The sequence below is a fragment of the Odocoileus virginianus genome, chromosome 4 (genome assembly GCF_023699985.2).
Source record: "Odocoileus virginianus isolate 20LAN1187 ecotype Illinois chromosome 4, Ovbor_1.2, whole genome shotgun sequence".
NCBI lineage: Eukaryota > Metazoa > Chordata > Mammalia > Artiodactyla > Cervidae > Odocoileus > Odocoileus virginianus.
In genome coordinates, this window is record NC_069677.1 from 89,018,452 (window position 1) to 89,033,440 (window position 14,989).

General features: G+C 40.4%; 1 protein-coding gene across 3 annotated transcripts in view; it reads right to left on the reverse strand.

Annotated features, from left to right (window-relative positions):
- Window positions 1-669: 669 nt before the first annotated feature.
- The window catches only part of COL6A5 (collagen type VI alpha 5 chain), a 150,952-nt gene continuing 136,632 nt past the window's right edge, over window positions 670-14,989 (reverse strand). For 2 of the 3 annotated variants that reach the window (XM_070466995.1, XM_070466996.1), the window contains one exon: window positions 670-1,478. In XM_070466995.1, coding sequence (XP_070323096.1) covers window positions 1,472-1,478 — 7 coding nt within the window. In that variant the 3' untranslated portion in view covers window positions 670-1,471. Of the gene's footprint in view, window positions 1,479-14,085; window positions 14,328-14,989 lie in introns of all 3 variants that reach the window. The other variant, XM_070466994.1, reaches the window with a different exon arrangement.

A 14,989-nucleotide genomic window follows, 5' to 3' on the forward strand; every position in this document is an offset into this window, starting at 1 on the left:
GGACGACAGAGGATGAGACGGCTGGATGGCATCACTGACTCGATGGGCATGAGTTTCAGTAAACTCTGGGAGTTTATGATGGACAGGAAGGCCTGGCGTGCTGCAATTCATGGGGTTGCAAAGAGTCAGACACGACTGAGCGACTGACCTGAACCGAATTAATTAATTTTAATTGGAGGACAATTATTTTACATTATTGTGATGATTTTTGCCATACATCAGAATGAATCATTCATAGGTATACACATGTCCCCCTCATCCTGAACTTCCCTCCCACCTCCTTCCCCACCCCTTCCCTCCAGGCCTCATATTCTTAATAACCCATGTCACTTTTAGATTTAGGGATCTGATGTACTCTTAGGGGAAAATAAAACTTTATTAAATGAGTAGAGTTTGCTATAGAACTTCCCAGAGAGCAGTAAAGACTACTGTAAAAATTTTCAACAATCTAGAATTAGTTGATTGGATTATTTAAAAATTATTTGAACACAAGAGTATTGTTAAGGAGAATTATAGAGAGAAAGTATAAAAATGCCTTTAGTATTACCCCTTAACATAGTCACTTTAAAAATATGAAATATATACTCACTGACTTGGTAATTATCCTGTACTGGTGGTCTAATGGGTCTGAGTTGGACTACAGTGAAGTAAAAATGAACAGAACAAGTGTTCACGTCAAACTTGCCTTTATTTTAGAACTTGTCTCTTGCTAACATTGTAATTCCCAAGAACAGTTCTGTCACATAGAGTGCATGTGCTTTTCCATGTTTTGTTTTGTTTGCAGCAAAAATCAAGTACACACAGAGTAAAGCATGCTAAAATATAAAACAGAGGATCACAGCACAAAATAGCAGTTTATAAAGTTAGCCTCATCTCACTTTTTTCTTTCTTATAAATTCCATTGTTTTGTAAATGTCCTGGAAAGGGCAAACATTGTCTATGATGATAGCAGCTGGACAGATGGGGTTTTCCAGGTCAATCAGTGTTAAATGCAGCTCTAGGGACATACCAGAAATGAAGACATGGGCATGGATTTTTATTTCTCAAAAATAGAAAATATTCTTAGGAAATTCTAATCTTAAATCCTTTTTACTCCTGTCCAATTTGAGATATAGATGTGATAAAAAATTATGACAAAAATATCCTGTAGGCAGGTGCATCATTACAACTGATGCCTCACACAGGGTTGTCAAAGAAAGGATTAAGTTAACTCTTCAAGGTCAGTTGTCCCAAGATTCTCAGGAGAAATTAAATCATTCCTAGTTTCTTGAGTCTGTTCATTGATGTCTTAACTCAGAGAAGTCTTTCCCTCAGATTTGGAACAGAACAAATTTAGTATGTTAGTCGTGAAAAATTCCTGCCACTTACGACTCCACTTCTAATAGAAGATTTATACTTCCCAGTTAGAACCATATGGAATTTCTCATGCCAGTGGAGCTAAGTTCTTTTCTGCTATGATCATCTTGTGTCCTCACCATCTGCAAAACAAAAATATGTGTTGCTCTTAATGTCACTGAATTTATTTAAAATATTCTCTTTAGAACCTATTCCTTTTATGCCACATAAGAAGAAAAAGAGACATAGTTTTGCCATTTTCTTTTTTTTTTTTTTTAGTTTTGCCGTTTTCAATAGTCATAATAAAAGAATGGTGTGATCATAGATACAAAAGAACAACATGTACATGGAAATATAGATATACTTCTTCCTGGGAAAATACCGGTACACTGATGATCTGAAATTTGATGCTTAGCATATTTACTGACTGGTAAAAGAAAAGTGCAGAGATAGACGGATTCTGCCCAGAATCCCTCTAATCGTTTTTTGGTAGTAAGTTCTAATTTTTTGGCATTAATTTCTCCTCCTATCCCTCTTCCCCACTCTTCCCTGATCACCTCCGTGTGAGCTTTGGTTCCAGCATCAGCACATACTAGTCTTTGGAGAGCTTGTGTTCAGCTACTGGAGTGGCTTTAACCTCATACAGCCAGAGTACTTGGGAGGTCAAGGCAACCCTTGACCAATCAACAGTCTATGAAAGAGTAAGAAAGCCTCTAGTCAAGACAACTCTGAAGCACAATTCACAGGAATAGCTTGGAAACCCATAAGACATTGATGAAAGAAATGAAGATGATATAAATAGGTTGAAAGATTTATTGTGCTTATAGATCAGAGGAATTAATATTGTTAAAATGATTATATTACATAAAGCAATCTACAGATTCAATTCAATCTATATCAAAATATCAGTGGCACTTTTCATAAAACTAGAACAAATTAACTCTAAAATTTGCATGGAAACCCAAAAGACCCTGCATAAATAGCCAAATCAGTCTTGAGAAAAATAGAACAAAGCCATAGGTATTATGCTCCCTGATTCCAAACCATACTACGAAAAATACAGTCATCAGAATAGTATGGTACTAGTGGAAAATAGACATAGAGATTAATGCAACAGAATTGAGAGCCCAGTGATAAACCTGTGCTTATATGATCAGTTGAACTACAATGAAGGCGTCAAGTATACACAATGGAGAAAAGGCAGCCTCTTCAATACATTATGTTGGGAAAACTGTACAGCTACATAAAAAGAATCAAACTGGACTGCTTTCTCACACCATAAAAATAAACTCAAATGGATTAAAAACTTAACTCCAAGATCTAAAATCATGCAACTCGTAGAAGAAAACACAGGCAGCATGCTTTCCTGAAGGACTGACTCTTTAGCAAGAGAAACAAAAGCAAAAATTAACAAATGAAAGTTCGTAAAACTAAAAAAAATTTTGCAGTTAAGGAAAGTATCAATAAAACAAAAAGGCACCCTACTGAATGGGAGAAAATATTTGCAAAGAGTATGTCCAATAAGGGATTAATATGCAAAATTATACAAAGAGTATTTATATGTACACACACATATATAAATGTGTACTGTGTATATATAAATATATAATGAAATATATATAATGGATATGTCTATATAATGAAATACTACTCAGCCATAAAAATGAAATCTTGCCATTTGTGACAACATGGATAGATCTAGAGAGTTTTATGCTAAGTAAAATGAGTCAGACAGAGAAAGATGAATACCACATGATCTCACTTATATGTGGAATCTAAAATTCAAAATAAGCAAACAAAACAAAATAAAAATAGACTCATAGATACAGAGAACAAATGGGTGGAAGCTAGAAAGGATTCAGGGGATTAAGAGGTACAAACTTCCACTTACATAATAAATAAACACATTGGTACGAACTTTCTTTGATAAAATAATATTTCTTATGATTTACATAGTTTTTCTGTTTCACATAGTTTTTCTTCAGAATTTTGAAGCTGCAACTTAGCTCATTCATTTTTAAGGACATATCCCCATGTAGTCTAATTGGCAGAACTAGGCTTTACTGTAAAACCAATCCACTAGTCCTTACTGTAAAACTATTTCCACCTTAAAAAGACTCTGATTTCTTCTTCCATTTGAAATAAGCACATTGCTAAGGACCTCTGCTATGACATCCTGAGATTTCATTCTGAAATACTTGAATGAGTAAGGCTCTTGCTATGATTTTTTTGGTTTGGTGAAATCACGCTTGCTCCCCTTCGACATTTCTCTTGTAATGCTCTCTGCTTTGTTCTCAGAATTTTTACTCGGGAAAGCTGTATCCTTTGACAAGGGAAATGGAACAGGCTGGATTACTAAATGAGATTTACCATAACTCCAATCATGCTCACTCTGTCACCTATCTGGATTCAGAATATCCAAACATGAGTTTCAATACTCGAGCTCTAGCAACACACGTCCTCCATAATAGAAACGTGTGCAGAATGGGAAAGCTCTGAATTCTTACCTGGTGTAAAGAAGGCCTACAGATCCAGCATTTAAAGGGCACTTTGGCAACACGTCCCCCAGCCTGTGCTTCCGCCAGAAGACTTTACACCTGGGCAAACTGTCATCCAAAGGCTTAGAATGCCTGAGAAATGTGCCATTCCTTGTGTGGGTGACATGGGAGCACTTGTAAAAGGGGATACAGGAAAGGAGGTCTCCATCATTCTTCATACGTAACCAGTCTCAGGGAGATAGAGTCCTTTAGTACTATTTCTTAGAAATCCACGCATTTGAAAGTCCTTGTATGTCCGCCAGTGTTCTGAAGTATAAAAAGCAGTAGCCTTGCCCAAGTGCCTCCTTAATATAAGAAAGAAAGTTGAGGACCAGGGCAATCAGGTGACTTTTCATGGTCTCGAGGCTAGTTACCGACAGACACAAAACTAGCATCTGGATCGCCTTATTCTCAGTTTAGCCTTCTTTCCACTATGACTGCCATCATCATCATCATCTTACATAATACCTAACATTTATTAAACTTTTGCTCCTTGCAAACTGCTGTTTGAAGTACTGTACCTTCATTTACTGCACACATTAGCCTATGATGTAGGCTACTTTTACCCCAGGTGGAGAACAGAAGCTCAGAGAGGCAAAACCATGTGCCCAGGATCAAATGACCAGTAATGGCAGAAATAAGATTCAAATTCGTGTCTGACCTCTGGATTCATTCTTTCAACTACTGTTTCCCAAAGTGGCTTCTATAAAACATGAGCCCATTGAAAAATAAATGGAAAAAAAATAAAAAACATGAGCCCACTGAGATGCTCCCTGATAGAAAATTCTGTGGTCAAAGGGGCGTGACTATTAGCCCTTCTCTCAGAATTGCAAAGAAAAAGAGCTCATTAAAGTCAATGAGAAATTATGCAAAATAAAAAACCAAAAACCTACTTATTAGTATTTTACAGAAACATGATTTCTCCCAAATACTTGTAATATCTAGTGACAGGACTCCCATTAAGAAGACTAATTTAGGTCAGTGGTTGGCAAACTCTAGCCTGCATCAAAGTCTTCTGGAAGGCCCTGACCCAAGCTTCTGACTTAGTAGGTCTTTGGTAGAATCAAGAATCTGCATTTCTGATGAATTCCTAGGTGATGCTGACGTTCTTGGTCCAGGGACCACACTTTGAGAGATGCTGCACTTAATGATGGAAAAATAAAGGCTAAGAAAGAGTCCCTGGGTTGGCATAATGGAAAAATGAATAGTTACACTTTTCAAAACATACATCAAAACCTTGCAAATGTACATTATGATGAGCAAATAGAAAGCAGGTACATTAAGTAGGTGGATAAAGTGAAAACATCAGAAAAAATGGGCAGGTAAAAAGAAAAGCCCCCTCTCTTTGGGAAAACACAAGTGAGCAAAGCAGTGTAAAGGCTGACTGTTCTTCACAATGGATTTTTATTTTTAATTGTCCAGCGTATTACCAGGCAGGTAATTCACAGGACTAGCCTAGTTGATTATGTACCAGGCACAGTGTGTAGTCTGAGCTTCAAAGGTACCATTTCCAACCTTTCAGCAACCCAGAGGTAAGTTTAATGATCTCCTTTTCAAGCTTGAGGGTGTACTTTTGTTTTAGAAACTTAATTACAGAGTGTTAATCACTGTGACAAAGCCATCGGTGCTGTGGATGTTCTTTGGGAAGACGCTTCAGATGTCTGCATCTTCCACTTCCTTATCTATAAAAAGATACAGTACAGCTCAGAGATTTCTAAAGCTTTTCCGATTTTCAAATTCTAATTTCCCATAAGCCTAAGAAGAAAGCCAAAGTGAGATGTTCTGAAGAGACTCAGACAGACTTAAAGGAGCGGGGCTGACCAAGTCACCAAATCAATCAGTCAGCTAGACTTCTCCGAGAGAAATGATTAAAGACATCATCCACTTCTATAGTGATAGGGTTAGTCGCTCAGTCCTGTCCGACTCTTTGTGACCCCATGGACTGTAGCCCGCCAGGCTCCTCTGTCTATGGGATTCTCCAGGCGAGAATACTGGAGTGGGTTGCCATGCCCTTCTCCAGGGGATCTTCCCCACCCAGGGATCAAACCACCATCTCCTGCAGCTGCTGAATTGCAAGGCAGATTCTTTACCAGTGAGCCACTGGGGCAGCTCAAGCGAGGGAAAGATCCCCCTAAATCTGTGTTTCCCAAATGCGTCTATGCATTATAATCTGCTTGATATTTGCTGACTGTTCAATTGCCAAGCCTACACTCACATCAATTAAATCACATTCTCTGGTATTTCAAGGTATGGCTGAAAATGCCAAGGTTAGTAAAATCAGGATTGCAATCAAGCAAGCATTATCAGTAACTTTCTCATTTATTGTCATTTCTCATAATTTCTCCCCTTCAGAAGTTTTCTCCGTTTTTCTATTTTATTACACATCAGACATGCAGAAGTGGAGGGCTTCCCTGGCGCCTCAGATGGTAAAGACTCTGCCTGTAATTCCTGTGCTTACATTGTTAATTATATTCCCTACTGTCGTGTTTAGTCGCTCAGTCATGTCCAACTCTTTATGACCCCATGGACTGTAGTCCGCCAGGCTAGTCTGTCCATGGGATTTTCCAGGCAAGAATACTGGAGTGGGTTAGCATTCCCTTCTCCAGGGGGTCTTCCCAACCTAGGGATTGAACCTGGGTCTCCTATACCAGAAGGTGAGTTCTTTACTGTTGAGACACTGGGGAAGCCCATATTCCCTGCTACGTCTCCCCAGATTCATATGTTGAAGGCCTAACCCCCACGTAACCGTATTGGATGCAGGGCCTTGAAGAAGGTGAAAGTGAAAGTGAAGTTGCTGAGTCACGTCTGACTCTTTGTGACCCCATGGACTGCAGCCTACCAGGCTCCTCTGTCCTTGGGATTTTCCAGGCAAGAGTACTGGAGTGGGTTGCCACTTGAAGGAGGTAATTCATGTTAAATGAAGTCATCAGGCTGTGGGCCTGATGTGATAGACGTGGTGCAATTACGAGAGGAAGAGACGCTAGGAGTGTCCACTGTGTCAGCTCCCGGGGAGATGGTGGCCGTCTGCACACCAGGAAAGAGCTCTCACAGGAAGCAGATTGGCTGGTCCCCTCGTCTCGGACTTCCCAGCCTCCGGAGCTGGGAGAAAATAGATTACAGCTGTTCATCCAGCCTGTGGCACACGGCATGGCAGCTTGAGTTGACGAAGACTTCCGCTCTTACACCCATCCTCTCTGTCCTGATTTACCAGATTCCTCCTTCCAAGGTTGCGAGAGCACACCGAATCAGGAGGTGCCCGGTCAGGGTCAAGCCCACGTAACCTCTGTGAGCTTCAGTTTCTCCATCTGCGCAGGAAGGTTATTAATCCCTGTCTCCTACCTTTGGAGGGGATCCACATGAGATCATGTTACTGAGACTGCCTTATAAATGGAGAGCTCTGTGCAGGGGTGAGCTGTGTCGGTACCTGACGCTTCCCCTTCCTCAACCAGCCTCCCTTCCCGCCCGTCCTTGATTCCTCACTCCTGTCTCTTCTTCTGTCTCACCTGACCAGTTTGTCCTCCCCTCCATCCACTCCCCAGTCACTTGAGCTCACTCAGGTTTCTTCCTATTACAGTTGTCCTTTTAGAATAGATATGCTGGCAACAAATTCTCTTAGTTTTCCTTTATCTGGAAACGTCTTTAATTTGTCTTCACTCTGGACAGCTATCTTTGTTGAGTACCAAGTTCTGTGTTCACAGTCCCTTCCTTCAAGCACTTTAAAGAAAAAATGGTGTTCCACCGCCATCTGGCCTCCATGGCTTCTGATGAAAAATCTACAGTCATTGCAATAATTATTCCTTTCTTTTGCGAAAGTGAAGTCACTGACTCATGTTTGACTCCTTGTGACCCTGTGGACTGTATGTAGCCCACCAAGCTCCTCCATCCATGGGATTTTCCAGGCAAGAATACTGGAATGGGTTGCTGTTTCCTTCTCCAGGGGATCTTCCCGACCCAGGGATCGAACCCAGGTCTCCCACACTGCAGACAGGTGCTTTACCCTCTGAGCCACCAGGGAAGCTTCTGCTTCCAGATTGTTTATTTCTCCTTTGTTTTCAGCAGTTTGATTTTGATACATCTGAGTGGGGTTTTCTTTGAACTTTTAAAATCATAACATTGTCTCTTTTACCAATTTGGGAAGTTTTGGCCATTATTTTCTCAATTCTTTTTTTTTTTTTTCCCTGAATGGATCCCTTTCTACTTTCCTTCTAGAACACCAATGAAACAAAAGTTACTCTTTCATATTGTTCAAGTTTCCAGACTCTGTTCATTTTTAAATATCTTCTTTGGTCCCTTTCTCTTTCTCTTCACCTTCTGGGACCCCTATAATGTGAATGTTGGAGCGTTTAATGTTGTCCCAGAGGTCTCTTAGGCTGTCTTCATTTCTTTTCACTCATGTTTTATATTCTGTTTTCCACCATGGATTTCCACCGTCCTATCTTCCAGATCACTTTTCTGTTCTTCTACCTCAGTTATTCTGCTATCAATCCCTTCTAGTCTGTTGTTCATCTCTGTTTGTTTGTACTTGGGTTCTTCTAGGGCTTTGGTGAACATTTCTTGCATCTTCTCCATCCTTTTTCTGAGATCCTGGGTCATCTTCACTATCATTATTCTGACTTCTTTTTCTGGGAGGTTGCATACCTCCACTTCATTTAGTTGTTTTTCTGGGGATTTATCTTCTTCCTTCATCTAGGACATAATCCTATTTCATCTTGGTAAGCTTTCTGTGATTGTGGTATTAGTTCTGGAGGCTGCTGGGATTGGAATTCTTGTTTCTTCTGTCTGTCCTCTGGTGGCTGAGGATAAGAGGCTCTGCAAGCTTCCTGATGGGAGGGGCTGGCTGTGGGGGAAAATGCTTCTTGCTCTCTGGGCAGGGTCAGTGCTCAGTAAAACTTTAATCCAATTGTCTGCTGACGGGTGGGGCTGCGCTCCCTCCCTGTTACTTATTTGGCCTGAGGCTACAGGCTCTACGGTAGGACTACTGGTGACCTCCAAGGGGACTTACGCCAAGACACATCTCCCGGGACTGTTGCTGCCACTGCCCCGTGCCTGCGGCAGGCTGAACTACCAACCCACGCCCCTGCAGGAGAGCCTCAAGCACTCCTGTGGGGTCACTGCTCCTTGCCCTTGGGTCCTGGTGCATACATAGGTTTTTATTTTTTGTGCCCTTCAAGAGTGGAGTCTCTGTTTCTCCCAGTCCCGTGGAGGTCCTGTAATCAAATCACCCTGGACTTCAAAGTCAGATTCCCTGGGGATTCCCAGTCCCTCTGTCAGATCCCCAGGCTGGTGAGACCAATGTGGGACCTAGGACCTTCACAGCAGTGCAAGAACGTCCTTAGTATTCTTGCTCTCCAGTTTGTAGGTCGCCAATCCAGCGGGTATAGGATTTGATTTTATCATGATTGCACCCCTCCTAACATCTTGCTGTGGTTTCTGCTTTGTCCTTGGATGTGGGATGTCTTTTTTTGGTGGGTCCAGTGTCTTTCTATTGATGGCTGTTCAACAACTAGTTGTGATTGTGGTGATCTGGCAGGAGAAAATGAACACACGTCCTTCTTCTCTGGCTATGCTGTCCACCTTTGCTCATTTTAAAAAGTCTCCTTTCTCTCTTCAGATCATGTAATGAATCTACCCTGAAATTCACTGACTCTTTCCCCTGTCTTCACTCTGCTCCTGAGCTCATCCAGAGAATTTTTTAAATTTCAGAGATTGTAACTTTTTCTTTTAAAGCTTCTTTTCGGTCCTTTTTTGGTAATCTCTGTTTATCGGTCCTGTTCAGATTTCTTATGTTTATCTCATAGAGCACATAAACAATTTGAACAGAACGCCAGATATTCTCAGCAGAGGAATAGAGATTGCAAAAGAAGGCAGCCCGCTCCAGTATTCTTGCCTGGAGAATCCCCATGGACAGAGAAGCCTGGCGGCTTACAGTCCTTAGGGTCGCCAAGAATCAGACATGACTAAAGCGACTCAGCACTCACATCTCCTGGAGCACAATTATAACAGCTGCTGTAATGCCTTTGTCTGATAATTGCAATATCTCAGTCAATTTGAAAGTTGGCATCTGTTGTCTTTTCATTTGAATGCTGTTCACAGCTACTTGCTCTCTGTTATGTTAAATAATTTTGGATTGTATACAAAAAGTTTTTTTTTTTTTTTAGGTTTTAAGTATCTCGGTGTTTTTAAAATATATTTATTAAATTATAGTTGATTTACAATGCTATGTTAATTTTAGGTGTACAGCACAATGATTCAGTTATACATACAAACATATATACATATATATGTGTTTGTTTTCTTTTTCAGATTCTATAATAAACTTACAGGTTATTATAAAATATTGAGTAAGCTTCCCAGGTGGTGCTAGAGATAAAGAACCTGTGTATCAGTGCAGGAGACCTAAGAGACATGGGTTCGATCCCTGGGTTGGAAAGATACCCTTGAGAACAGTATGGCATCCCACTCCAGTACTCTTGCCTGGAGAAGCCCATGAACAGAGGCAGCTAGCAGGCTACCGTCTGGAGCGTCACAAAGCATCAGACACAACTGAAGGAAAAGAACACACATGCATGTATAAACAGTAAGTATAGTTCCTGGTGCTAGACAGTAGGTCCTTGCTTGTTATCTATTTTATATACAGTAGTGTGTGTATGTTAACCTCAAACTCCTAAGTTATTCATCCCCCCTCTCCTTTTGATAACCTTAAATTTGTTTTCTATGTCTGTAGATCTATTTCTGTTTTGTAAGGAGGTTCATTTGTAATTTTTCCCACATATAAGTGATATCACAGGGTATTTGTCTTTCTCTGTTTGGATTACTTCACTTAGTATAATACTCTCTAGGTTCATCCATGTTGATACAAATGACATTATTTCATTCTTTTTTTATGGCTGACTGAATTTCCATTATGGGCTTCCTAGGTGGCTCTAGTGTCAATGAAGTCACCTGCCAATGCAGGAGACAGTAAGAGATACAGGTTTGATCCCTGGGTTGGGAAGATCCCCTGGAGGAGGGCATGGCAACCCACTCCAGTGTTCCTGCCTGGAGAACCCTGTGGATGGAGGAGCCTGATGGGCTAGGGTCCATGGGGTCACACAGAGTCAGACACAACTGAAGTGACTTAGCATGCATGCAATATTCCTATATTTACACTGTAACTTCTTTGAATATTATATTTTATAGATTCTGAGTCTACCATAATTCTCTATAGAATTTTAACTTTTTAAGTAGGCAAGACAATCAATATACTAGGTTCAGAATGTCAGTGTCTCACTTTCTATGGGCAGTGGTTTCAATCACAGCTTAGTGTTCAAAATCTATGCTATCCTGTTTTGGTTCTTTCCAATCCACGTACAGTTTAGGGGAGATTCTGGGACTTACAGAGTTCCCATGATTAAAATTAGAGAACTCCTCCCTCCGGCTCTCTTTTATGAGGCTACCCCCACATGCTGACCAACAGGTCCTGTCTTCTCAGTTACCACGCTCCAAAAGATAAGACTTCTCAATTTCAGCTGTCTAGCCTTATATTCAGCTCTAAACTAGAGTCCACCTTTAGAGCAAAACCACAAGAGAAAGGAAGGAAAAAATGGGTTTTTCTTTCATAATCTTGGACACACAGAATTTCCTAGTGTTCCTGGCCAGAAATACGAGGTTTCTATCAAGTTTCAGCCACCTGCTGCATGGCCATCTTGCAGACCCAGCTCTGCACATGGCCAAAAGAGAAAAGAGAATAGAAAATGGGAAACTCATTCCCTTTCACAATGTCTGCTTCTGCTTACTGCTCAGAGTTCTTAAGGAGTTACTTTTTGTTTTTTTTCCAGAGTTTTCAGCTGCAATTAGTGGGAAAGAGAGATGGTAAGGGTTCACTGCCTCCTGAGACCAAAGTAGGTTTAGTCTTTCTCGACCAGATCAGATATTTCATCATGTTTATATTTATTTTTCCTTTTCTTGCATCTTATCTTCTCTCACATGTCTATACTTTTCTCTATCTTCACTTCTTGTTTTCCACAATTTTGCTCATTTTATTATATTCCATGTATTATATACAATTTAACTCATATCTAATATATATAGTATATATGAAGATAACATATGTATATGTATATAAAGTATACATGCATACATATATATACAATATTCTACTATTTGTACAATGTACACATACATTATATATATATTGTGGCTCAGCTGGTAAAGAATCTGCCTGCAATACAGGAGACCTGGGTTTGATCCCTGGGTTGGGAAGATACCCTGAAGAAGGGAAAGGCTACGCACTGCAGTATTCTGGCCTGGAGAATTCTACGGACTGTATAATCCATGGAGTCACAGAGTTGGACACAACTGAGCAACTTTCACATAGTTTACCTACATACATATATACAATGTAAATGTTATGCCTTACATATACTATACATATATTAGATATGGTATAAGTGTAGATATAGTATGTATGAGCATGCTCAGCCATGTCTGACTCTTTGTGTCCCCATGGACTGTAGCTTTCCAGGCTCCTCTGTCCATGGAATTTTTCAGGCAAAAATACTGGAGTAGATTGCCATTTCCTACTCCAGGGGATCTTCCCAACCCAGGAATTGAACCCGCAACTCTTGAGCCTCCTGAATTGGCAGGCAGATTCTTTACTGCTAGCGTCACCTGGGAAGCCTCATAATATAGTATATACTATATGTACTGTAGTGCTAAGTCATCTCAGTCATGTCTGACTCTTCATGACCCCATGGACTGTAGCCTGATAGGCTTCTCTGTCCATGTGATTTTCCAGGCAAAGATACCAGGGTGGGTTGCCATTTTCTTATCCAAGGGATCTTCCCTTCCCAGGGATTGAACCCTCGTCTCTGACATCTCCTGCATTGGCAGGCAGGTTCTTTACAACTAGCGCCACCTGGGAATCCCATATATACTATATATTATATATACATACATTGTATATATAATATAATCCTATATATGTAAAATGAAAATATACTTCATATACATTTACATATATGTAGATTATATATAGTATATGCATTCATTATATAGTATATACTATATAACATGATAAACATTGTACATATGTGTATATATATATATGAAGCATACACACTTGTATACATATGTATATAGTGTTTGGGGCTTTCCAGTGGCTCAGGTCATAAAGAATCTGCCTGCAATGTGGGAGACCTGGTTTGATCCCTGGATCGGAAAGATCCCCTGGATGAGGGCTTGCAACCCACTCCAGTATTCTTGCCTGGAGCATCTCCATGGACAGAGGAGCCTGGTGGGCTGCAGTCCACAGGGTTGCAAAGATTCGGACACAACTGAGTGACTAAGCACAGCACAGCACATAGAGTATATTACATACGTAATGTACAAATACACAGTGCTTTATTATATAACTGTACAAATGTTTATCAAATCACTGTTGGGCATCTCTGTTACCACTTTGAGGCCGTTACAAATAATTCTGCTATGAACATTCTAGTACCTGACCTTTGGTAAATATATATTTTTCTGTTGGGTATAGAGATTGCAGTAAAATTGATGGCTCATAGGATATGCCTATTTTCACCTTTAGTAGATATTCAGGAATACTTATTTTAAAATAACTTCCCCATGATTTGGTACACAGCAGAGATTGTGAACAGTCGCTCTAAAACCAGCTACGGCTGCCTCTTCTCCCTCTCTATTTTCTCTTTGCTGCAGGCTCATAGCCACTTCCCCACGCACCCCAAGAAGCACGTAGAGATCTCAGAACCGTGGCAGCCGTGTCCTGTCTGGTCTCTGCTGCACTGGGGCTCAGCCAGAAGCCTTCTTTGAAGCCAGGAAAGCGCTGGTCACCAAGGGATAAAGCAGACCCCTAGCCTTCACATTCTGGAGGCCTGTCATTCAGCCCCTCTCCTCTCCCATCTCCCCAAGAATGCAGAGCTTCTCCTGTGGTTCTCCCTCCTGTCCCTGTCATGTTTCTATGCCTTGACTCACCCCAGACATTCTTATCTAGTTCTGCTTTTGTCAACACCCGTGGCCCCCTTTTTTCGCCCTTCTAGAGTTTTATCTCCTTTGTCCCCTTGTTTTGGGGACCCCATGTAGCCTAGATGATAAACCCCTCTGTTATGCCATCTCTACTCATTCCGATGAGCTCTAATCACTCATCTACGAGGGAAAATCCAGACAAACAAGGGTATTTCAGGCTTGTCAACTCTTCGGCACTCAAGGTTACCTTTTTCATCTTGTCTGTCATTTGCTGGAGATGTAATTTCTTCTGAATGTGCCTCTTTCTTGTCTTTCATCATCATTTCCCCAGATGAAAAGAGCATGTATAACCTCTGGATCAAATCAGTGGTGATACCAGAACTGTTACTATGACTGTTCCCTAATTCAAAGAAATGCTGCTGCTGGGAATTGGGTTCACCCGAAAGCTCACTGCTCTCCATCTCAATTTCATATACCTCAGGAAGAAGGCTAAGGTAACAGAGAAAAGCGATGAAACATAGGTTAACCAAGTCCCTTTCAGGATTCAGTGTAGTTACAGGCAGCTAATGTGACAGGAATCAATTTTATGCATGTTATTGGAATAGTCCAAATGGAGTTTGCGTAAGAAATTTGACTGGAGGGGCAACTTTTTAATATTCCAAAGGGAAATTAAACATTTGTGCCGTGGCTTAGGGCTCCAAACCATATTATTTTCACTACTGAATTTTTACTGAATACTTGGGATTGGACTTTGCAAAATCAAACCTAAAAAAGAATTCTTTCCACCGACCCCATATGGGTACTGTTTCAAAACGGTATGTTTTTGTTGCTGCTTTATGAGTTTTTCATCTTTTTTCTTATTCTCTAAAACTATTATATCTAACCTTTGATATATAAATTTTCTGTTTTGACAGTACCCAGTATTTGAATGATATTATATAGTTACTAATAAGGTGTTAATAACCCTTTTCTTCCATAAAAACTACAGAAATAGAAATATGGTTCTTTCTAATATGCATCACATTCTATGTGCTATTAACCCCAGATCTGTGATGTTGTCACAAATCAGGAATGTTTAAAACACACACACATGTGCACACACACACACATACCCCACAACCAAACTCCTGAAAACTAAAATGCACTTTTAT